The sequence below is a fragment of the Pan paniscus genome, chromosome 23, assembly GCF_029289425.2.
Source record: "Pan paniscus chromosome 23, NHGRI_mPanPan1-v2.0_pri, whole genome shotgun sequence".
NCBI classification, from domain to species: domain Eukaryota; kingdom Metazoa; phylum Chordata; class Mammalia; order Primates; family Hominidae; genus Pan; species Pan paniscus.
Window position 1 is genome coordinate 32035868 of NC_085927.1, and position 25421 is coordinate 32061288.

Sequence of the window (25421 nt, forward strand, 5' to 3'; positions counted from 1 at the left end):
CTGTTTGTGCTCTTTCAGGCTTTTTGATGTATGTATTTAATGCTAAACTTTTCCCTTAGCACTGCCTTTGCTGTATCCTGGAGGTTTTGTTAGGTTGTATCAAGATTTAGAACTACTGCAACCTTACTATTGACCAACAGGTTTTTAATTCCTAAAAGTGTGACCTCACTGAATCCTGATAATAGCTTTATGATTGCTTTTCATGCAGGAGGCCCTGGTTAGAGAGGGGAGTGCTTGTGGCCTGGAGGTAGAATTCTGCAATTTATCAAATAAAAACACTGGAGGTCAGTTAAATTTGAATTCAGTAAAACAATGACAAAGAATTAGTATGTGTTAGTATCTCCCACACAATATTTTTCGGTTGAAATACAACTTATCTGGGTGCCCTGTCGTTTATCTGCCAACTCCTCACAGGATTCAAGGCTTGGAAGAGGGAGTGTTGGGGCTGGCCTCGTCTTACTGATGCCAGTTCTATGAGATGAACCTCAAAGGCAGAGCTTCTCTAACACAGCTACCCTCAAGAAAGCACATCAGTTAGCACTAAATACATGGTATAAGTTCCTCAATCAATAATGCCTACTCACTTCCCTAATTCTTCTTTGTATTATTCTTCAAGTCTGCAGCCTCAGGACCTCTGCTGGGGTTGCTGCAGCCAGAGTTCTGGAGGAGGGACCTCATAAGCCTTTCAAAACCAGACGCAAGGGGACTACTCAGTCCCCACGCAGTGGGGCTTAAGCCAGGGGTAAATAAGTAAGAAATGGAAGAGCTCAGCATGGCTCTCCCTTTGTCCAGTGAGACAGCAAACTCCAGGGTCCTTTTGATGCTGAAGGTGGGTGGGCTGAGAGTAGGGGGAGACCAACCCTGAGAGCCCAGAACTTCCAGGACAGGACCTGTCAGTCTGAAAAGGGGCCACACTCTTGAGTGGGGAAGAAGGAGGCATCTCTGGCCACAGGCCTGCATTTCTGGTGGCTTCCCCTTCACCAAACTGTGCTCTCTGCTCTGATGTCTATCAGAGAATCTCCTTCAGTGAGACTAAGATCCCAGGACTTTACTAAAAATAACAGCATGAACCAGATAGATTTGTAATGGTACCAGAATTCTCTGCAGAGCAATGAGTACAAATGCAGCTTAACAAAGGCCCTCACACTCATAACTGAAAGGCTCAGTAGGTCTGGGTCTGGGGCAGCACTGGGTGCTGTAGGCTTGTCCTTGAGGCATCTACAGGTAAGAACAACTGGGAAGCCATCCTGCTGTGACCCTGTATCATCTGCTCACTGCTCACTGGGCTCAGCAGCTGTGTCCTCACAGGGAACCAGGTTCAGCCAAGCTGGCCTTCTCCACCCCACCTAGGACATGTATTCCGGTGACTGTCTGGACTGAGGTTCTATGAAGGGATTGGCAGACAAGAAGAGGGGGCTGATTTGCATGAAGAAACCATTGCACACCCTTTCCTTTCATCTAAAACCCATTAATGGATACTCTGGGGCCACCCACAGAAGTCTAGCTTGTCTCCTAAATTTGAGTTATGAAGGAGTCATTTCTTATCAATCTACAGGTAGAGGGGCCATCAGCAGCAGAGGGTCAGAGTGAGGGAGAAACTGGCTTCGAGAGACTCATCAACACAGCCACCAACTCTTGGACAAATGGGGCACTTGCTATAACAGTCACCCCAAGCTACTCACAGGAGCCTGAGCCTAGTCCCCTCACCTTATTGCTTCTGATTCTGGCCCATGCCTCTGTTTTCCCTGGACTCTTTGCCCATGTCTGAGTCCAGGGAGTCAGGGGTAGCTCCATCTCAGTCAAAATCTATATATATGTAACAGCTACTATGGCTTGGAGCAGAGTCCACTGTTGTACCTATGAGGGCCTATCCCGCTCCCCCATCCCCTTACACAAGTGACAACTGCTATGTTTCTGATGGACTGACCCTTTTCCCCTGGAAGACACAAGGTATTTATTCCTTTCTAACACAAGGCGTATAGTGGAGGGGGTAGGGGTGGGTGTGAAGCAGAGTGGCTTTTCCAGATATAATGCAGTAAGGCCCTGGTTAGAGAAAATCATTTCACAAAACTCCACGCCCTTTCGTGGTAAAAACACTCAACAAACTATGAATAGAAGGAAACTTCCTCAACATAGTAAAGGCCATCTATGAAAATCCTGCAACTAACATCGCATGCAATCTGAAAGACCAAAGATATGTTTTTGTAATATCTATCAGGATCAAAGCAACAATGCACATTTTCACCGCTTCTATTAAGACAGTATTGGAAGACCTAGCCAGAGTAATTAGGCAAGAGGAAGAAATAAACAGAATAAAAATTAGAAATAAAAAGTAAAATTATCTCTGTTTTCATTTGATTTAATGTCATATGTAGAATACCCTTAAAAGTCCCACAAAAGAAAACTTTGTCAGAATGATTAAATGTATTCGGTAATATTTCCGAATACAAAAATCACCATGTAAAATTATCTCACGGCTGGGCATGGTGACTCATGCATATAATCCTAACAGTTTGAGAGGCTGAGGTGGGAGGACTGCTTGCGGTCAAGAGTTCAAGGACAGCCTGGGCAACAAAGCAAGGCCCTGTCTCTACAAAAAGAGAGAGAGAGAGAGAGATGAAAGAAGAAAGGAAAGAAAGAAAGACAGAAAGAAAGGAGGAAGGAAAAGAAAGACAGAAAGACAGAAAGACAGAAAAAGAAAGAAAGAAAGAAAGAAAGAAAGAAAGAAAGAAAGAAAGAAAGAAAGAAAGAAAATCTCTTACATTTCAATACTTGAGCAAATAGGAAACAACCCAAAACAAAATCAGGACCCACACCCATTAGGATGGCTTTACCCAAATAATGGAAAATAATAAGTTGTAGCAAAGATGTATAGAAATTATAACTGTTATGCATTGCTGGAGGGACTAAAAAATGATGCATCCACTGTGGTGGCCTTGATGACAGTTCCTCAGAAAACTAAACGTAGAATTACCATTTTATCAGAATTTTCACTTCTGGGCATGTGCCTCAAAGAATTGAAAGCAGGATCTCAAAATTGTCCACCCTTGTTTGTAGCAGCATCATTCACAATAGCTAAAAGGTGGAGGCAGCCCAAGTGTCATCTAATGGATAAACGGGATATAGTATACACACACAAGAGAATAGTGTTCAACCTTAAAAAGAAAGTTCTGACCCATGCGATGGCATGGATGAACCCTAAAGACATCATGCCAGCAGAAATAAGCTGGTTTCAAAAGGACAAATGTTGTCTGTTTGCTCTTATATGAGGTACCTAGAGTAGTGAAATCCATAGAGACAAGAAGTAGAATGATGTTTTCCAGGCATGAAATTTTGGTTTGGGAGGATGAAAAATTCCTGGAGACGAATGGTGGTATGTGACTGTACAACAATATTACTTTACTTAATGACACTGAAGCGTATGGTTGAAAATGGTTAAAATATGTATTTTGTGTTTGAATAATTTACCACTGTCAAAAACAAAAAGATCTATATTTGGTGCAGTTTCTCTACTTACAAGAACAATAAAAATATACAGGACTAGGAGAGTGTGCCTGAGTAGCCAGGACACCCTTCCTTCTGTGCCAGCCCCACAGCATCCTAACAGACCAATGGAGTTGGAGGTGCCTCATTACAGGTGACACAAAATAACATGAGAAAGTCTGAGAATGGCCATGATGGTAGCGGTGGGTGCCTGACCCAGTCCAGGAGCAGCCGCTAGTGCAACAATGGCCAAAGAAGGGGAGATGAAGCTGGTGGCAATGGTAGCAGCCTCTCCAGCTGGAGAGGGACATCTGCTGTCCTATGAAAATGGATCATAGTTGATATATCTGGCAAAGACATGTCATCCTGTCTACCTTTCATGGCCAACTACAGTTTTCATAGTGCTTTGGTTAACCTGGCATGGCAGTCCCGAATACAGGATGAATGCTATAGCATTTATTGATAAATACTGGGAGTGCATGATGACCATTCAGACACCTGGGAAAATGACTAGGCTGAATAACATCGTTAAAATAATGAGTAAAGAGAGAGATTTATTCTTGGTAAAGGACCACCTGGATCCAGGGAGTAAAGACCTGAAAGAAGATTGCCCAAGATTTGGACTTTTGGATCAGGACTTTGGTAAAACTGATCCTGTTTATGACAACCAAAAGCCAAGCAGTGCCCTGTCTGTGAGTGGGAATCTGAATGGGGCAACTGAACAGGAAGCAGCAGAAAAGAGGAAGAGGAGTTCAGTGCAGACAGCAAGATGAGATCTCAGAGACCACCAAGAAGGCCCAGAGTGACCCTTTGTTTTCTGCTCAGTGCCTTGCCCCTTACACCTTTTAAAACACCCATTTAACAAGGATGGCTACTGGTATATTCCAACCAAGCCTGAGCCACACACCCTTGGTCCTCAGAAGGTTGAAGACTCCTAGGCAGGAGAAGTGATTCCTGAAGACCTCTACGGAGCCTGTTTCTGTGAACAGGTTTTGTTAGTCTAACATGATTAAGCTCTCCAGGTAAAGATCTCCAATGACCAGCTGGCTGACTGTGGTTGGAAAGAAGGGTTACTCTATGATGCAGGCCTCTCATGGGGTATGGAAAGGGACCTGGGACTTTGAAATCATCAAGGATGAGTTGTCACCAGACACCACTGCCGATGGTGTTGGTCTCAGTCCTAAGGTAACCATCAATCTCCCTTAGGTTATGATAAACTTAGCTATTCTTGGCAGAGCAAAAGGGAACCAAGTTCCACCTGTCCACTGGCAAATAATACTCTTCTAGCTACGGATGAGGACAGGTCTTGGGATTTTATATTAATCTTCCTGAAAACACAGAGACAGCCAAGTTATTGCCTGATACTTACAAAGATAAGGCTTTGATAAAATACAAGAATTATTTGTATTTTGAGGAAAAAGACATTTTGGATAAAGCACAGAAGAGCCTAAAACAGATTCTGCACAGGAAAATAATATTTTATAAAAATAGTGTCAATTAATATGTTGAATAAAAGGTATTTTTGAGGGGGTTGATTTCCAGCCATCTCACAGGAAAACAACTGCGTGGTTTGCATTAACTTTGGACTGTGCTGCAAGTGTACTCCAAAGGATCTCACTTACTCCCTTATGAGTTCCATGGGCTGGGATGCTGTGGTAGAGCACACTCTGGCTGATGTCTTGTATCTCCTGGAGACAGAAGTGGATGGAGGCACAGTCCTCCATGGGAACCCTGAACAGGTCCCTCTTTCTTTTCAAATATGGACTTTCTGGGGAATGAAACTGGACGGCTTCTGTAGTTGTTGTTGTTTTTTGAACTGTCTCAAATGTTTTCCCAAAGATGCTACAGAACATAGCCTATCCATTTAGCAAGTGAAAAGGCTGAATAAGACTGGGAGAGACTCCCTGCTCATCATCATTCTTCTTCCACTTCCAGTGACTGCTCATATTCTGTGCCATAAGCCAACAGCTACTGATCCCAAGATCTTGTAATCCCTCTGTAAAACTTGTGCTGTACTGCATACCTTGCCAGCTGGGACTTTTTATCTTACTGCATTTTCCAGGAATAAATAATCTTGTCCCAATAACAAACATATTTAAAGACATTTCCTTCTGTGGACACTGATTCCATGCTATCTGTTTTCCAAGGAAGTGGTGAGCCCGTTTCTGAGAACACCTGGTATCAATGGCTGTCCCTTCCAAACCAAGCAAAAAGTGATTTCTTGTCGGTTTGGAGTTTGGTTTTGTTATTAATTTTAAAACATACCTTTGAAGACTTAGATCTCTGAAAATACTAGATCTCTAGAAGTGTAATTGTGAAAGAAGCTTGCATGCATCATCAACAAAATGAAAAACTCTTTCTAAATAAAATTTGTTTTGAAGTTAAAAAAAAGAATAATGCAAGATTGGAAACTGGGAGGTCTGAAGATTCCCAAGAGCACTCTCAATTCTGAAGCTAATTTTCAGCTCAGGGACCCCTTAACAGCCCTTCACTTCTTATGAGTCCCTAGAAGGACTCACATAACTCACTGAAAACTGTGACATTCATTAATGTGATTTTTCTACAGTGAAATAATACAGATTAAAATAATTCAAGGAAAGAGACACATGGGCAGAGTTCAGGAGAATTCCAAGCACAAGCATCCATTTGTCCTCTCCCAGTGGAGTAATAGACAACGCTGCATTCTGCCGGCAACAATGTGTGATTCTATGTAGGAAGCATTGCCAACCAGCAAAGCTCACCCAGGCTTGGTGTCCAGAAAAATTTTGAGTGGTGGAGTGGGTGAGAGTGGCGTTGTTATGTAGACCTTGATGACCATCCTCATGGCTCACTTGAGTTTCCACTGAATTGACAATAAAACTTCAATCTTCAACCTTTGGTCATTTTCTTTTAAAAAATTTTCTAAAGAAAATTATTTTAAAAAGTCTCACATAAACGAGCTGTTTATCCAATATGAGGCTCAACGCAAATAGTTTCAAAAAGTCAGTAGGTCATTAAAACAATTATTTAGTCATTCAAACTAAATATTTAGTCATTCAAACGTTGTTATCTGGTGTTCAGATAACAACGAACACCATGTAGCACTAAAATCGCACTACAGTCACAGGGGCAGGATTTCAGCAACAGCAAGAGAAAGTAGTACAAACAGGAATGAGCAAAGAATAGACAAGTAATGGGTATGAATTGGCCTGGGAAATATTGTGGCAATGTCCAAAGATAAATCAATAGTTATTTGTTAAAGAAGTGAAAGACAACACATTATCAGTCCAGGAAAGCCACCAGGGGGTGGTCTGGGTCTCTTGGATTGTAAGAAGCTCAAGAGGTTCAAACTTAATGAACCCTGCACAGATGCTCACTGACTCATGGAAATGTTAGAGCAGCTGCTTCCTCCCACAGGACAAATCCACAGCACACAGCCACCCTGGCCTGGCCCCTCACAGTGTAGCTGCTCTCAGGGCTGTGGACCCAGGTGGTGATAAAGGCAGTAAAGATTTGCATAAAGCAGCACACAGCACACCCCCTCCATGCGGAGAGCTCAATAGGAGATAAAGAGCCATCAGAATCCAGCCCCAGCTCTGGCACCGGGGGTCCCTTCCAATATCAGCACTATGGCCTGGACTCCTCTCTTTCTGTTCCTCCTCACTTGCTGCCCAGGTTAAGAGAGATTTCAAATACCAGCCTTTGGAGGGATCCCTTTTTCTCCCTTTCTAATTCCTAATATATGTCTGTTTTTTTGTTTCAGGGTCCAATTCCCAGGCTGTGGTGACTCAGGAGCCCTCACTGACTGTGTCCCCAGGAGGGACAGTCACTCTCACCTGTAGCTCCAGCACTGGAGCGGTCACCAGTGGTCATTATCCCCACTGGTTCCAGCAGAAGCCTGGCCAAGCCCCCAGGACACTGATTTATGATACAAGCAACAAACACTCCTGGACCCCTGCCCGGTTCTCAGGCTCCCTCCTTGGGGGCAAAGCTGCCCTGACCCTTTCGGGTGCGCAGCCTGAGGACGAGGCTGAGTATTACTGCTGGCTCTCCTATAGTGGTGCTTGGCACAGTGACAGACCCATAAGAGGAACCAAGACGTAAACCTCCCTTGGCCCTTGTGATGTGGAGATCACATGATCAGACACGCCAGATCCCAAGATAGCCTACGTGTGGACCAGCCATAGAAAGGGGAAGGAAAGGGTTTGAATTGATTCCTATTTCTACTTAAGTCCTGATGTGTAGGAAATGTAAGAATGATTTGGGAGTAACTGGATCAAAAAAAAAAAAGGACAAGTTAATTGTTTTATATTCTAAAAGGAACACTAACAGCAGGATCAGATATAAAGGCTGAGTCAAAATGCATTTCCTCCAGAAAGAAGCATCTTCAGTGTATAGGCTTTCTGAGCTAAGAGCAAAGAAACTTTTTTTGCCTATTACTGAAGTTTGTTTTATTGAGTTATTTTCAAACCAGTACCTCCAGAAAGAAGCATCTTCAGTGTATAGGCTTTCTGAGCTAAGAGCAAAGAAACTTTTTTTGCCTATTACTGAAGTTTGTTTTATTGAGTTATTTTCAAACCAATACCTCCAGAAAGAAGCATCTTCAGTGTATAGGCTTTCTGAGCTAAGAGCAAAGAGAAGAAACTCTTTTTTTGTATATGACTAAAGTTTGCTTTATTGATTTACTTTCAAACCAATACATGCGTATTATATAAAATAAAAATATTAAAAACCACCAAGTTCACTGCAAAGCTGTCTCATCAGAAACAATCTAATTTCTTCATTTGGATGCATTCTTTCATTTTTGTTCTCAATATTTCCACAATGGGGGTCAAACCTTGTGCTTTTTTTCTCTGGTTTTACACATCTTTATGCCTCCTCCCACACCCTGTGCCTCTCTCCTGACTCTCAAGGTCCTGGGCAGTCAGGGCTCACTTGGTAGCCTGCACAGTCTGTCTGTGACTAAACCAGTCACCATCTCCTGCACTGGAATCAGCAGCAGTAAGGTTCTTGGAATTGTGTCCTGGTACCAACAATGACAAGGAAGCGCCTCCAAACTTCTGATGTATAGAAGCAAATATCTGCCTGCAGGGACCCAGGATGGATGCTCGGGCTACCAGTTTGGCAAGGAGGCCTTCCCAAGCATCTCTGGGCTCCAGGCTGAGGACAACGCTGATCTCAACTGTTGGCTTCAGTCAGCCCCCTGGAGGCCCAAACAGTGCTGCAGTCTGGGGGAGCGAGACAGGAACATGTCAGGTCTCCTAGGAGCATGACCTAACTACAGCACCATACAACCAGGACAGCAGGGCTGTTTACCATTTGTGTGCATGTTTGCTGGTGCTCCTGCTAACCAGGACCGAGGGCTCAGATTAGGGACAGTGATCTAGAGAATGCTGCTTTGTTTTCTCAGGGCCAGCCTTCAGAGAGAGCCCTTGGCCACAGCATTGTCAGACTGCCTCAGAAGAATCAGAAAGTCCTTGATTTCTGGAACAGGCTGCCCTGGGAATACAGCCATGATAGGCCAGGGCAAGCAGGGACAGAATCCAGCTGGGTCTGTCTCAGGCATGTGCACTAATAAAGATCTCTGTTTGTCCTTATTGTTTACTGAATACCTACTATGTGCCAGGCTCAGGTGTCATGCTAAGGATACAGAGGTGACAAGACAGACAGGGATTCTGTCTTCACAGGACTGACACCATGCAGAAAAGTGAGGGCCAACAAGTCAATAGGAATAAGGCATATTGTGGTGTATCCAAGAGGTGACACTGGCCAGAAGGGGGAGAGCAATAGGAAGCCCTTAGGGAGTTGTAAGCAAGGAAGACACGGAGTCTGATGGGAGACTTAGGAGAAAAGTCCAGCTTCTCCAAAGAAGATGAAAAAGGAGGGGAGAGAGTGAAAGTGGAGGGTCTAATTAGGAGATGGTAGCTTTCTCCACATGAGAGATGAGGTCTCCAGCAAGTGATGAAGCAGCTGAGGTGGTGAAATATGCGTGAGCCACACCATGGTGAGTAAGACCAAAGGAAAGAGGTCACTAGGTTGAGGCCCAAAGCTTGTTCCTGTGATATAAACCTGACAACATCCTCTTGCTGTTATTGAGTGTCTCACACACCTTTTTTCTTTGGATATCTACTGGGACTCAGGACTCATTGCTGCCCTTCCCTCGTATTCAGTGAGATTCATTTCGAACATCACTTTTCACACCCAGAGAGAGACCTGGCTCCTTTGTATGGAGCAAAAGCACTGAGGGTCAGGACAGAACATTCTACAGAATATGGGATGATGCCTTACACACGAAAGGGGCTGCTGTTAAGCTCGTGATCCAACCTCCCCGGAGCTACATCAGAAACCATGAGAGGGGAGGTGTCAGTGCTGAGGTGCCTGATTTCAGGGTACACTAATTTGCAGTTTGTCCAGCTCCCTCCCAGGCATTTTTATCCACCCTTCTCTTTACCTCCTTTCATCCCTGCCTCCTTCTCAGGGCAGGCCTCCAGGCCTGTGGTGTCTCTGTTGCTCTGTCTCCATCACAAACAGAGCAGTAGGTAGATTATCTGATAATGAAGTTCCCTCCTCATACTCAGTTATCTGGTTCCCCTTAGGAATTCTTCTGCATCATGGGAATGTTCTGTTTTATTTCTGCCCTACAGTAGGAACCCAGCCATTTGTGAGGCCAAGGAGATTGACCTCTTTCTGTTGAAGCAGGATTATATTTAACACATGTATTCAAATAACATCATCAACTTATGAACAAGTCAATCCATTCTTCAGAATTATAGAAATGCATGTCTCTCAGCTGTCAGCAATTGGCTTCAGATCCCTAGAGTGACGAACTTGTCAGTGTGGGGTCAGCCACATGAAGATGTTTCTTTATAGTTAGTGACTCTATTCACTGGGTTTCCCCTGCTGAGATCCAACCTCCATGAGACTGTTTATTGTTGTTGTTGTTTTCTGTCTTGTCATTGCCCACAATGCTGCGTGGCACTAAGGACAGACTTAATACATGTTTATTAAATATGTGAGTTCACCTACATTGGAATCCCAAAAAGAGGTACAGATCTGAGGTCAAGTTAATAATTTTTTTAAAAATTCTGGATATTTTGTGTTTGAGATTCCAAGTTCATTCAATATAAGATATTAAGTATGAAGTTGTGCCTTTGGATTTGGTTAGCAGGAGAAGGATACGGATATGAAAATACAAATGGATCACACATACCTCCCCATGGCCCAGAGTCTTGAGTGCCTAGCTGCTCTCTGCAGCTCCTAATCACAGCCTCTGTTCACTCATTTGTGGTCTGATTCCCATGGATCCATACATGCTGGATCCCATGGGCTCATGTGGAGAAAGTGGAGAGAAGGTGATGGGCTTTCCTAGCCCTGCTAAAAAAACCACAGGAAGCAAGTTGATGATGAAGCAAATTCTGGGCACAAAATCTCTCAAGAGCAAATAAACTGCAGAATATGGGTGAGTTGGGAAAATTTCTGGCAATATTTATATAACTAAGAAGGTTTACATTACATATCCTTCAACAAAATATTAATTCTAAAGCTTCCAATAAGTCATATGATCAATGCAATTCAAACATTAAACTCATCAGTCCCAAGTCCCACAATAGACTTTGATGGAGAAATTCTTGAAGGAAGAATGATGGGTTTGTGAGCTCTGTGTCCACAGAAGAGATATTTCTGCACTAGGAGGACTGGGTAAAGCCATTAAACAATTATGAATGTAAGTGCCCATCTGGACTTTTTTCTAATCCAATATGCAATGCTGTGGGCTCTGCATCTGCAGATCGTAGCATTCATTGTACTTCCTCCAGTCTCCCAATTATTACAGTAAACTAATTTTAAACATGAATGATTAAAAGACAAATCTATTAATGTTAGAGTCCTTGGAATCTGTTGCTTTAATGCACAAGAATTATGGAACACTTCAAATGTATATATTTGTTAATTTATGTACCAATGATAAAATACTGCTTCATTGATCTGTTCTAAAAATCACCTAGCAAGGGAGTAAGTTGATGCGTAAAATGGGTTGAAAAATTAAACAAGATGAACCATATTGATGATGGTCAAAGTTGGCTGATTGGTGCAAACAATTCATCAGAAAATTCTCTGTATATTTGTATGACTCAAACGTTTCCATGCTAACCAGTGAAAATATCCTTTTTTGCCATGAGATGTTTATGTTCTGCTTTTAACAGGTGTACAATGTGGACAAAATGTAAGCTTACACTTTGACTTCAAGTGGAAGCCCATCTTCTCCCAACAGGCAGAGGAGAAGCTGGTGTGGAGAACATGGAAAACACAGGAGCTCAGTGTTTCCCAGGACAGAGAAGTGAGTGAGCCTGGAGCCCTAAAAGCAAGGGCAGGGGCTGTGAGTTGGGCTGTGGGGGCGTTCTGGGGCCACAATGTGAAGGGCATGCTGCTGAGGTCTCAGGGTTCAGGTTTCATAATAACGATGAGGAGTTACTCAAGGGGCTTAAACCAGGGAGTGCCCTGCCTGCCCTATCTGAATGAGAGGGATCTCTCTGAATGCCTTGAGAAGAGAGTGTCTGAGAAAAGTGAGTGATCCTGATTCTAGATTATTCGCTAAAGCACCTCGTGAGTCTAGAAATTCAGGGGCCATTTGCACAGTTAGTACAAGAGTAGATGTGGCTACATTGAGAAGTGGTGGTCTCTGCCTTTGTCTCCTGAGACATCCAACTCATTTGCAAGAGAACTTTGCAGGTAAAATACATACTGATTTTTCTAATAAACTGAAAACACCTAGTAAAAAAATACACGTGGTAATATCACAATGCAATTTGTATAACAGCTAGAACAAATTCTTGACCAAAAAATATGATGCAACTGTGCAGAAAATGACATTTTACTTAGGGAGATAATGGCTAGTTTCATAAAATAGTGAAATATGTCACACTGTTCACTGGTAAAGGTAAGTCTAGCAAATCTATTAGTTTTCCTGTATCACAAAATCGAGTCAAATCTCTTTAAAACGTATGAAACCATTGTAAATATAACTTGTGTTGCATTGCTGCCTTTTTTTTTTTTAGACGGAGTCTCGCTTTGTCGCCCAGGCTGGAGTGCAGTGGCCCAATCTCGGCTCACTGCAAGCTCCACCTCCCGGGTTCCTGGGTTCATGCCATTCTCCTGCATCAGCCTCCCGAGTAGCTGGGACTACAGGCGCCTGCCACCACGCCCAGCTAATATGTTGTATTTTTAGTAGAGACGGGGTTTCACCGCGTTAGCCAGGATGGTCTTGATCTACTGACCTCGTGATCCGCCCGCCTTGGCCTCCCAAAGGAATTGCTGCCTTTAACATGTCATTGATCCTTTATTTTTCCTGGAAATTTTTCATTATTCACCATCTTTTTGAACAGCCCCTAGCTGCCCTTCAACCCAGCTCCTCAGCTGACCCCTTTTCCATGATGCCCACTCTGATGACATATGTGGGCAAATAGATTTTTCTAAAATGCCCTGTTGGGGTGCTGACACCTATAAAAGTTACGTATGTACAGGTCTGCACATCCCACAGACCAAGACTACTTCTGGGAGTGAGAAATCACAGTAATAATGCATAGCATGATAGAAGCAGTGTCTGGGAATCAGACCATGGATATGTGAATACAGACAGTGACTGGAGAGCTGCAGAGACCAGCTGGGTTCTGAAGTCTCTGAGCTTTGGGAAAGTGTGTTTCCTGGGACCAGCATCAGATCTTTTGGGGCTGCCCTGTGGTTCCGACACAGCTGCTCAATAAGGAACATACACTCCAAGAAATCCAGACCTTGAGTCTGGGCCCTGTGCTCACTGATGGGGACTCAGCAGCTGTGTCTCCTCTGGCCTGGCAGAGTTCCCTGAGCAGGGACCTGTGTATGGTCTCAACAGGTGCTTCCTCCCAGGACCTTGCAAGAAGAAAAACAAACCTTCCTCCTGCTTAGTCTGCAGAGTGAGCTGAGCTGCATTCCCAGGTCTCAAGGAGGGGCCCGGCAGTCCCTGGGTGGAAACACATTTGCATGAGCAGCCCCTCCTCTGCAAGGGTGGGAAGAAAAGGAGGCCTGGGGCAGCCCAGTCCCACTGCGGGGGTAAGAGGTTGTGTCCACCATGGCCTGGACTCCTCTCCTCCTCCTGCTCCTCTCTCACTGCACAGGTAGGAATAGACTTCAGAGACCAGGGTCAGCCACCCAGCCTGATTCTGACTCTTCTGGCAAAGATCCCTGAAAAACTTTACCCTGGTTTCTGCCTTAGCACCCATTAATGCCTGTGTTTCCAGGTTCCCTCTCCCAGTCTGTGGTGACTCAGCCGGCTTCCCTCTCTGCATCTCCTGGAGCATCAGCCAGTCTCACCTGCACCTTGCGCAGTGGCATCAATGTTGGTACCTACAGGATATCCTGGTACCAGCAGAAGCCAGGGAGTCCTCCCCGGTATCTCCTGAGGTACAAATCAGACTCAGATAAGCAGCAGGGCTCTGGAGTCCCCAGCCGCTTCTCTGGATCCAAAGATGCTTCGGCCAATGCAGGGATTTTAGTCATCTCTGGGCTCCAGTCTGAGGATGAGGCTGACTATTACTGTATGATTTGGCACAGCAGCGCTTCTCACAGTGACACACACAGATGGGGAAGTGGGACAAAAACCTCACCCTGCTCTGGGTCTTGCTCTGTAACAATTTTTAAATTTTAAAATAACTGGCCTAGGCACAAACTATATTTGGAAGTACTTTCTAGTTGTAAAAGGCTCTTCTCTCAATTTTCTATCCATTTTTCTGAAGTCTCAGTAAAACAAAACAAAACAAAACAAAACAAAACCACCTGATGACCCTGAAGTGTTGGCTGGTTGTCCATATGTGCTAACACCAGTGCCTGTGGAGCTGGACATTTTTTTCTTGAAAGAAGCAAAATGAGGCTTTCCTAGCTCACATCATGGTCAGAGCCTGGGGACAACATAGCAGGTGAACAGTGCCCTGCAGCATGGACTCTGCTCTTCCAGCATACAAGCAGAGACCTCCCATTCCGTCCCCAGTAGTCTGTTCTCAGGGCTGTCTGTGGCTCACTATGTCCCAGAAACAAGGCACTCAAATATGAAATGCTGCATGGGGACACAGGTCAGGGAGGAATTCCGGATATAGTGCTGACCTGGCTCAGTCCTGGGTACCTGCATTTCAGTGGCAATGTCAGGAGATGGCGTGAGATATTAGGGTAACTGCGGGCCCGATGCCAATAAACCTCTATGTAGGACATGAGAGAGTCAAGGGGAGGCTCTACCATGGCTGAGACAAGCCAGAGGCTGCTCCTTGGCCAAGGGGGAATTAGATCCCATGGATGTGACTCCTGTAGCTCATCCCACTCAGGACCACGGGGACTGCTGAGGGTGGGTTTCCTGATCCCTCAGGGCCTGACTTTTCTCTTCTCCTCTCTTACACCATTGGAGCTTCTCACTGAATCATGTCTAGTGGTGAGTCTGTGGAATATCTGGATACAGAAACTGCCCAATATTTGCTTCAAGTGACTCCTCCCTGGGAAACTCTTGAGGAGGCCCCCACCTCAAGGTCATCTTTTTCTGCATGGGGAGCAGCAGAAACATTGGCCATTCCCATGGAAATGGCTATGAGGCCTCCCAGAGAGAACCCCTAAGTTTATGACCTAGGACAATAGTGATGGTCCCTCAGGGGTCCCAGCCTGCTTCTCCTGCTCTGGGTTTATCCACACAGCCTCCTGGAGCACCTCTGGGCTCCAGCCTGAGGACCTGGCTGGTTATCAGTGTCACACAGCTGCATCCTGACTCCATGTTATCAAGGGTTCCTGTTCCATGGGGAAATGATAGAAGATCTGCCCCACTTCTCTGTCTCCACATCCCTCCTTTATCCCTGCCTGTGACCAACACCAGTTCATGCCTAGACTTCTGCTGTCAGTTGTGTTACTGAAAGCAGAGCAAGGGTTCAGGGACGATAACTCCTTTTCTTACTGGTCTCCCCAATGGAAAGAGAATCAGATTGTTTCAAGAAGTAAAATAAGCTGCCCACACATGGTGGGTGAGGATGAGGTGGAAATGACAAGAAAGAATCCAGCCTGGCTGGGCATGGCAGCTCACACCTGTAATCCTAGCAGTTTGGGAGGCCGAGGTGGGTGGATCACCTGAGGTCAGGAGTTTGAGACCAGCCTGAGCAACATGGTGAAACATCGTCTCTACTAAAAATACAAAAATTAGTTGGGCATGGTGGCTGGTGCCTGCAATCCCAGCTACTTGAGAGACTGAGGCAGGAGGATCGCTTGAACCAGGGAGGTGGAGGTTGCGTTGAGCCAAGATCATGACACTGCACTCCAGCCTGGGCAACAGGCAGAGACTCCATCTCAAAAAAAAAAAAAAAAAAAGAAAGAAAAGAAAAAAGGAAAAGAAAGAATCTAGTCAGTGTGACCCAGAAGCCCAGGAGCCTTCGGTCTGGTCCCACAGGTGTCCCCTCCTTTTTGCACAGGTATGCTGGCCATTTGCTGAGCTCTCAAACTGTGGGAGTGATAATAAGAAAGGCGAATCCAGCTTGTGTGACCCACAGATGTCAGAGAGGTAGTCTGATGCTTAAGAAAAGGTGGGATCAGCATTCTGAAAGGTCTGGATCTGGCTTGGCCTAGAGCTGGTGTAGAAGAGAAGCAAGAGAGATGCTCAGCCTTGGGTGGCCCAGGCCCAGCTGTCCTGTCAAGGGGCTGAGCTCTCTGCAACATGGATATCCTGCAGAGACATCCTTGGGAGGCTGTGATCTCAGTAGGATGCAAAAATGCTAATGGAAGTGAGCAGGGGATGGTTTATGGGGGAATGAGGAGACGGGTGTGGGGTCAGGTGTGGTAAGGAGGGTGCAGCCTGAAGAGGAGACTGTCCATTGTGACTCACAGGAGGAGGAGGCCCGGGGCCCAGAGCAGTGACAAAAGGAGGACCTGGAAGGACCTGGGCCCTCAAGACACACAGAGACTGGGGTTTTGGTCTGTCCCTGAGGGTCCCTCAGGAGGATCACATAAAAAATCCATAGTCAGTGTCCTCTGTCCAAGGCTCACTGTCCCAGCTGTTGTCCCTCCCGGATCCTCTGGGTGTCCACATCCTGTAGTTTTGGACCTGTTCTTCTCTCTGCCCTCAACCTAACAGCTGATGGGGCATCCACCAGGAAGTGCATCCATGGGCAGGGAGGAGGCCGTGGGCAGCCTTGTCCTGTATGTGAGACACTGCTCAGACTCGGTGACCCCCTGTTCATTAAAGTGGGAGGAAAGGAAAACAAAATTCACTGTGAACATCTATGCATCATCAAAGAAAAAGCAATGAGAAAAAACAGGAAGTGAAGCCCAGCTCTAATAGTTTATTTCTACTTGGAAATAAATAAAACTTAATATGCCTGATGTGTTATGTAAATACAACAAACATATTTTAAAAACTATCAAAATTATGTAAAGGCACATGGCTTACACTAAAAGGTACATTTAAAATAACACCCTTGAAATGCAGTCCCAAAACACAGCATACATTTTATTTCAGTTCCATGTATGGACTGGTTTTATTTAAATGTCTGTATTAGGTTTCACTATTTGGTTGTTTAAATGGAGCATTTAAAATCTTATTGTATTACAACTTATATCAACATAATCATCTTGCTGTTTTTCTATATCCCCTTAAAATTCCCTAAACAAATATTTATTAAGAGCCCAGGATGTATCATGCCAGAACTCATGCTGTCACAGACATAACCTGTTTCATTTTTCATTTTGATCAACAGAATTATGTTTTCTGTTAAGCTTGTTGTTTTTAGTTTATTAGATTCTAGACGTCATTACAGATCAAAGATGAAAAATTTCTATCATCTTTAAGCCACCCCCACAACACTCACTACTGAATTTGAACCATAATTTTCTCCTAGAAATCCTTGTTGGCGGCTCGATAGTAAGAGCTGCCACGTATCAGGCTCACCTGAGTACAGACGCTGGTTAAACCAAGTTGAAGTTTTAATTCTTCCCATCTTCAAAGACTGAGCATCTTTGCTCTTTTTGCTCATAAGTGAAACACTCCAAAGTCATTTGCCAGGATCCCCTGTAGATGGGCATTCAGTGTACAGACTCCTAGGCAAGATCCCTGGTCACAGTATCCAAATGACTTCGACAGCAAATCTGGGGAAGTAGAGAAAGAACAAAGATTTACCAGAAAAACCCTCTGGGAATGTCTTCCCAAGGCACCCTAGAGGGAAGAGCTCCCTTTCTCCTCAGCTCCACAGGATCCACAGAGGAAGGAGAGCTCTGGCCACCAGGAAGGAGCCACATGAGAGGAGAGGACCAGGTGTCCCACACAGGTGGGGAAGTGAGTCCATGGGGCTGGTCCCCGCTCTGGGCTTGACCCTGACATAAGAGGACTCTGTGTAGACACCACCTGAGTCCTCTGCAATGTACAGCCACAGAGCCATGGACAGATTCACTCCTGAGGAGTCCAGTAGAGCGCGAAGATTGCCTTGAGGTCACAGCGGGAAGACACAGGTGTCACTTGAGCTGGCCTGGACCTGAGAGAGGGGGCAGTGGACAGAACAGAGGGGAGGCAGCGGTGTGAATGAGAGGCTCTGGTCACCTTATCATAGAATGGTTTACCTTGGCTGGACACCAGGGGACGCTGGGGGACCATTTCTGAGAAGACGCGTGGGGGGCGGGGGTGGGCAGTGATGGGAGCAGAACCGGCCACCTGTTGTGCCTGTTGTCCTCTGCTCAGGGCTCACAACTGTGTCCTCCCCACCCTCTGGGACCACAGAGCTCCACCCCTGCCACACCCTGACATCCTCAAGGCAAGGAGCCTGACCCAGGGCTCAGGGTGGGGTCACAAAGCTGGGGGGGTCTGATTTGCATGGATGGACTCTCCCCCTCTCAGAGTATGAAGTGAGGGAGAGATCTGGGGGAAGCTCAGCTTCAGCTGTGGGTAGAGAAGACAGGACTCAGGACAATCTCCAGCATGGCCAGCTTCCCTCTCCTCCTCACCCTCCTCACTCACTGTGCAGGTGACAGGATGGGGACCAAGAGAGGGGCCCTGGGAAGCCCATGGGGCCCTGCTTTCTCCTCTTGTCTCCTTTTGTCTCTTGTCAATCACCATGTCTGTGTCTCTCTCACTTCCAGGGTCCTGGGCCCAGTCTGTGCTGACTCAGCCACCCTCAGTGTCTGGGACCCCCGGGCAGAGGGTCACCATCTCTTGTTCTGGAAGCAGCTCCAACATCGGAAGTAATACTGTAAACTGGTACCAGCAGCTCCCAGGAACGGCCCCCAAACTCCTCATCTATAGTAATAATCAGCGGCCCTCAGGGGTCCCTGACCGATTCTCTGGCTCCAAGTCTGGCACCTCAGCCTCCCTGGCCGTCAGTGGGCTCCGGTCTGAGGATGAGGCTGATTATTACTGTGCAGCATGGGATGACAGCCTGAATGGTCCCACAGTGCTCCAGGCCTAGGGGGAACTGAGACAAGAACCCCCTTCCTCCTCTGTCAGGAGGGTGAGCCCTGGCAGCTGCTGCTCAGGCCTGGCCTGTGGCTTCTGCTGCTGCAGCTTCCCTCATGGGTCCAGGGGCATCCAGGGCCCTGCCTGAGAGTGGAGGCTCCTCCTCCCCTGAGTCCTCAGAGTCAGGAACAGGGTGTCCAGAAAACAGAACATCCTCCTCCCTGCAGCTTAGGACACAGGGTCTCTGCACTGAAGTCCTGGACTGAGGTGGCAGGTACAGCTGTGTCGTCACAGACCCACCTCTGATGGGGAACCTGTGTCTCTGTCATCCTCCTTTTCCCATTTCCAGGAGTCTCCAGAGTGGTGTCTTCCTCCCCCTGCTCCTCAGTGTGAATCCCTGTGCTTCCTTTCTCTCCAGCCTATTCTTTTTAAATAAAACTCCTTTCATGTAGGAACTATGCACATCTAATAAACTACCCAGATTTATAACAGGAAATTAGACAAATTTTGGCATTTTTCTTGTTCCTTGAAAACATCACCACCCCCGGGAGCTATTGTGACCAATCCCAGCATCTCCTCGTGACACTTGTCACCTCCCTCCCTCCCCTAATGGCCTCTCAGGAAGCCACAGATCTGCCTCTCTCACTACTGTTTGGTTTCTTTTTTCTGGAATGTATCAGTGTTATCAAACGTTATCTTCCCATTTGTTCAGGCTTCTTTCACTCTGCACACTTGCTTTGAGATTATCCCTGTTGTCGCTGAATTGCACCCATCCCTTAGAGGGCTCATTACTATCTTTAAGGGTCCTTAGGCCATTTTTTTCTGATTTTATTCATGTATTTCTTTTAAAGTTTGAATTTATTGTTCATCAAACAAACTCTATGGGTGATGTTCATCTAAGGTGACAGGACAGTCCGTGATGGTTTGTCAGGATTCTTGCTTCTTCAGTTCTTTTCTTGGCTCTCTCTATAGTGGAAGAGGTTCTCATCTTTTATTTATTTATTTGTTTATTTATTTTGGGGTTTTTTAAAGGGTTTTAGTGATTTTCCCTTTTTAATTATTTTTAAAATTTGTTATTTTATTTTAATAGGTTTTTGGAGAACAAGTGTTACTTGGTTGCATATATAAGTTCGTTAGTGGTGATTCCTGAGATTGTGGTGCACTCATCACCCAAGCAGTGTACACTGTATCCAATGAGTAGTCTCTCATCCCTCACCTCCCTCCTATGCTTTCCCCCGAGTCCCCAAAGTCCATTGTATCATCGTTATGCCCTTGGGTTCTCATAGCTTATCTCCCACTTATGAGTGAGAACATACAGTGTTTTGTTTTCCATTCCTGAGTTACTCCACTTAGAATGATAGTCTCCAGTTTCATCCAGGTTGCTGTGAATGCCATTATTTTGTTTATTTTTATGGCTGTGTAGTATTCCCTGGTATGTGTATGTATACATCACATTTGCTTTACCTACTTGTTGATTTATGGACATTTGAGCTGGTTCCATGTTTTTGCAATTACAGATTGTGCTGCTATAAACATGCGTGTGCAAGTATCTTTTTTTGTATAATGACTTCTTTTTCTCTGGGTAGATACCTAGTCGTGAGATTGCTGGATCAAAGGGTACATCTATTTTTGTTTCCTTAAGGAATCTCCACACTGTTTTCCATAGTGATTGTACTAGTTTACCTTCCCACCGCCAGTGTAAAAGTGTTTTGTTTTCACCACATCCATGCCAACATCTGTTATTTTTTTATTATAGCTATTCTTGTGATAGGAAGGTGGTATCACAGACTGTGGTACTGATTTGCATTTCCCTGATTATTAGTGACGTTGAACATTTTTCTATATGTTTGTTGGCCATTTGTACAACTTCTTTTGAAAATTGTTTATTCGTGTCCTTAGTCCAACTTTTGATGGAAGTGTTTATTTTTTTCTTGATAATTTGAGTTCTTCGTAAATTCTAGATATTAGTCATTTGTTGAATGTATAGATTGTGAAGATTTTCTTCCACTTTGTTGGTTGTCTGTTAACTCTGCTGATTCTTTCTTTTGCTGTGCAGAAGTTTTTTTCGTTTAATTAAGTCCCATCTATTTATCTTTGTTCTTGTTGCATTTGCTTTTGTGTTCTTGGTCATGAAATATTTGCCTAAACCAATGTCTAGCAGGGTTGTTCTGACGTTATCTTCTAGAATTCTTACGGTTTCAGGCCTTAGATTTAATTATTTGATTCATCTTGAGTTGATTTTTGTATAAGGTGAGAGATGAGGATGCAGTTTCATTCCTCTACATTTGGCTTGCCAATTATCCCAGCACCATTTGTTGAATATGGTGTCATTTTTCTACTTTATGTTTTTGTTTGCTTTGTCAAACATCAGTGGGTTGGAAGTATTTGGTTTCATTTCTGGATTCTTTATTCTGTTCCATTGGTCTGTGTGCCCATTTTTATATCAGTTCCAAGCAGATTTAGTGACTATGGAGTCAAACTTTACTAGAGTTTGAAGTTGGGTAATGCGATGCCTCCAGATTTGTTCCTTTTGCTTAGTCTTGCTTTGTCTATGCAGGCTCTTTTTAGTTCCATATGAATTTTAGGATTATTTTTTCCAATTCTCTAATGAATGATGGTTATATTTTGATGGGAATTGCATAGATTTTGTAACTTGCTTTTGGCAGTATGATCATTTTCAATGTATTGTTTCTACCCATTCATGAGCATGGGATGTGTTTCTATTTGTTTGTGTGTGTCATCTATGATTTCTTTCAGCAGTGTTTTGTAGTTTTCCTTGTGGAGGTCTTTCACCTCCTTGGCTAGGTATATCCTAAGTATGTATTTTGCAGCTATTTGCGAAAGGGGTTGAGTTCTTGATTTGATTTTCAGCTCGTTTGCTGTCATTGTATAACAGAGCTACTGATTCGTGTGCCTTAATTTTGTATCTTGAAACTTTGCTGAACTTATTTACAGTTCTAGGAGCTTTTTCAATGAGTCTTTAAGGTTTTCTAGGTATATGATCATATTATCAGCAAATAGTGACAGTTTGAATTCCTCTTTGTCAATTTGGATATCTTTGATTTGTTTCTCTTGTCTGATTGCTCTGGCTAAGCCTTCCAGTACTATGTTGAATAGAAGTGGTGAAAGTGGGCATTCTTGCCTTGTTCCAGATCTCAGGAGAAATGTTTTCCACTTTTTTCCGTTTAATATAATGTTGACTGTGTGTTTGTAATAGAGGGCTTAATAGAGGACATAAGTTATGTCTTTTCTATGTCAATTTTGCAAAGAGTTTTAATCATGAAGTGATGCTGGATTTTGTCAAGTATTTTTTCTGCATGTATTGAGATAATCATGTCATTTTTGTTTTTAATGCTTTTTATGTGGTATATCACATTTGTTGACTCACATATGTTAAACCATCTCTGCATTCCCTGGTTTGAAAACCACTTGATCATTGTGGACTATGTTTTTGATAGCTGTTGGATACATAGAATAATTTAGGAAGGAGTCCCCCTTTTTCCTTCCTGTGGATTAATGCATTAGTCAGGGTTCTCTAGAGGGACACAAATAATGGAATATATATATATATATGTTTATTAAGTATTAACTCACACGAACACAAGGTCCAACAATAGGCTGTCTGCAGGCTGAGGAGCAAGGAGAGCCAGTCTGAGTTCCAAAACTGAAGAAGTTGGAGTTCCATATTTGAAGGCAGGAAGCATCCAGTATGGGAGAAAGTTGTAGGCTGGGAGGCTAGGCCCATCTCTCTTTTCATATTTTTCTACCTGCTTATTTTCTAGCCCTGCTGTCAGCTGATTAGATTGTTCCCACCCAGATTAAGGGTGAGTGTGGCTTTCCCACCCACTGACACAAATGTGAATCTCCTTTGGCAGCACCCTCAACAGACACAGACACACCCAGGATCAATACTTTTTTTTTTTTTTTGGAGATGGAGTCTTGCTCTGTCGCCCAAGCTGGAGTGCAGTGGTGCGATCTCTGCTCACTGCAAGCTCCGCCTCCAGGGTTCAAGCAATTCTTTGCCTCAGCCTCCCGAGTAGCTGGGACTACAGGTGCCCGCCACCATGGCCGGCTAATTTTTTTGAATTTTTAGTAGAGACGGGGTTTCACCGTGTTAGCCAGGATGGTCTCGATCTCCTCACTTTGTGATCTGCCCGCCTTAGCCTCCCAAAGTGCTGGGATTACAGGCATGAGCCACTGCGCCCGGCCAATACTTTTTGTCCTTCAATCCAATCAAGTTGACGCTCAGTATTACTCATCACAAGTCCACTCCTTGTCAGCATGAACCCATATACAACTTGTGATATCGTACATAATCTTCAAATAAAGACAATAATAAAGTCATAATTACACCTAACGTAATACAATTATCCTTCATACAACCAGAACGCACGAATCCCTAACACAAATACTATTACATCAAGTTAACGATACTTAAATGCTAATGTGACGTCAATAAATCTTATGTTATATGATAAAGGAGAAAGGAAATAAAATGAAGATATTTTCTTAGTACGAGTTTATAGATGCGCAAACATGTTTTTAACAAAAGAAGGAGGAAATACTCATGACAATTACACTCCTCGTTTCTGCAGCTGGTCACGTGGCCATAGCTGGTATTGATGACTACCTTCTTCTACTACCCATTCTGTATTCCCTTTGCCTTCAGCAAGCACCTCAGTAGGTCGTGTTTTTTTTTCCTGGTGGAGTGACCCAAATCTTCATTCCTGAAGGGTCCCATTGACCTTAATCACAGGGCATGGTAATAGCAAGAAATGCCCTAATGCATCTCCTGTATTCCATGCATGTTCTTCAGTAACTCCGTTGTGGGGTAGTAAACTGATTTCATTTTGATAGTCTGGGTCAATCACCCCAGCCGACACTGTAACTCCCTTCTTAGCCATTGACTTAAAGGTAGGAGTAGCCCAAAATGTCCAGGTGGCAATCTTAACTTCCAGTTTAATGGAATCATTGTTGTGTCTCCAGGTGGTAGTGTTCCTTCCTCTGGAACTAAATCCTTTGAGCCAGCAGAACATAATGTCTCAGGAACAGGAAGCAAAACATTTGCTAGTGGATCACTAGGGTTGATGGTGAGTGGTGCCACTTCCACTTCCACCCCTTGATTCCTGGATCCATGAATCCTGGCTACGGGAGGGACAGTACCATATATTGGATGCTGATTTAAAGCATACACAGCCATCTGGAGAACTTTGCCCTGGCCCTGCAAAGTATTGTCACCTAGTTGGCAATGTAATTGTGACTTCAAAAGCCATTCCACTGTTCTATCAATCCAGCTGTTTCAGGATGATGGGGAACATGGTAAGACCAGCGAATTTTGTGAGCTTGAGCCCACTGCTGCACTTCTTTAGTCATAAAGTGAGAGCCTTTGTCAGAGCATTGCTGTGTAGAATATGATGACAGTGAATGAGGCATTCCAAGAGTACACGGATGGTAGTCTCATAGGCAAACCAATATCTAGGATAAGTGTCTATTTCAGTTAAGACAAACCTCTGCCCTTCCTGTGGTGGAAGAGGTCTGTTGTATTTCTCCTCACACGGGGCACCAGTTGAGATATTGCTCCTCAGAAGACAGCATTAGCTGCGGGGGTCTGCCTGCAGACCCTGACTCAAACGACGGATGAGTAAAAACGGACACTGACACACAGATATTCTGTTTGGCCAGTCTGGCTGTGTTCTTTGATTCTGAGTGTCCGAAAATATACACACCAGGAGAGGTTTGTCACTGTGGTGGGCCCTGAGCAGCTGGTACTCCAGGCATTTATTTAGAATACAATTAACAACAGAAGCTTTGAGTAAACACACTTGTGGATAATTAACATGGTTAAGAGAGTAGTTCTACGAATGATTAAAGCTCAGGTACCCTGGTCTAAAGTCAATACCATTACGGGGCAATATCCCTGGTTGACCTCCCACCGAGAGGGCCATCTGGCTCAAAGGTTAGTTAATGGAGATAGGGTAAACAGGCTTAACTGGGAAAGCCTCCATTGTCCCTAGCATTTACCCTATGACCTAATGCTCTAAGGTAAGAACCAGCTGCCTTCAGCCTGTACAATTATTACAAGCTATGTAACATTTTAGCCTTCCAAAATGTTTGTGATTATTCCCTATAACTTCCCCTAGTATTTCCCTTTGATATTTCTGCCACCATCCTGAGTGAATCCCAACAGAGGTCCAATATAATCAACCTGCCACCAGGTAGCTGGCTGATAACCCCAAGGAATGGTGCCACATTGAGGGCTCAGTGTTGGTCTCTGCTGCTGGCAAATTGGGCACTCAGCGGTGGCTGTAGCTAGGTCAGCCTTGGTGAGTGGAAGTCCACGTTGATGAGCCCATGTGTAACCTCCATTCCTGCCAGCATGGCCACTTCCCTCATGGGTCCATTGGGCGGTGACAGGGGTGGCTGGGGAAAGAGGATGTGTGGTGTTCACAGAACTGGTCATACTCTCCTCTTGATTATTAAAATCCTCCTCTGCTGAGGTCACCCGTTGGTGAGCGCTCACATGGGA

The 25421-nt window shown here is 44.5% G+C and overlaps 1 protein-coding gene, 1 pseudogene and 2 gene segments (V, D, J or C); all 4 read left to right on the forward strand.

Moving 5' to 3' along the window:
• Positions 1–25421, forward strand: part of LOC129395163 (immunoglobulin lambda-1 light chain-like) — a 735232-nt gene that overhangs the window by 40054 nt on the left and 669757 nt on the right. The gene's annotated exons all lie outside the window — the stretch shown is intronic.
• Positions 3924–5218, forward strand: LOC103784186 (set1/Ash2 histone methyltransferase complex subunit ASH2-like; annotated as a pseudogene).
• LOC134730163 (immunoglobulin lambda variable 7-46-like) lies at positions 7062–7566 on the forward strand. The segment is given in 2 exon segments: positions 7062–7137; positions 7226–7566. Coding segments are annotated over 2 exon segments (387 nt in total).
• Positions 17763–20935, forward strand: LOC103784184 (immunoglobulin lambda variable 1-44-like). The segment is given in 2 exon segments: positions 17763–18467; positions 18583–20935. Coding segments are annotated over 2 exon segments (372 nt in total).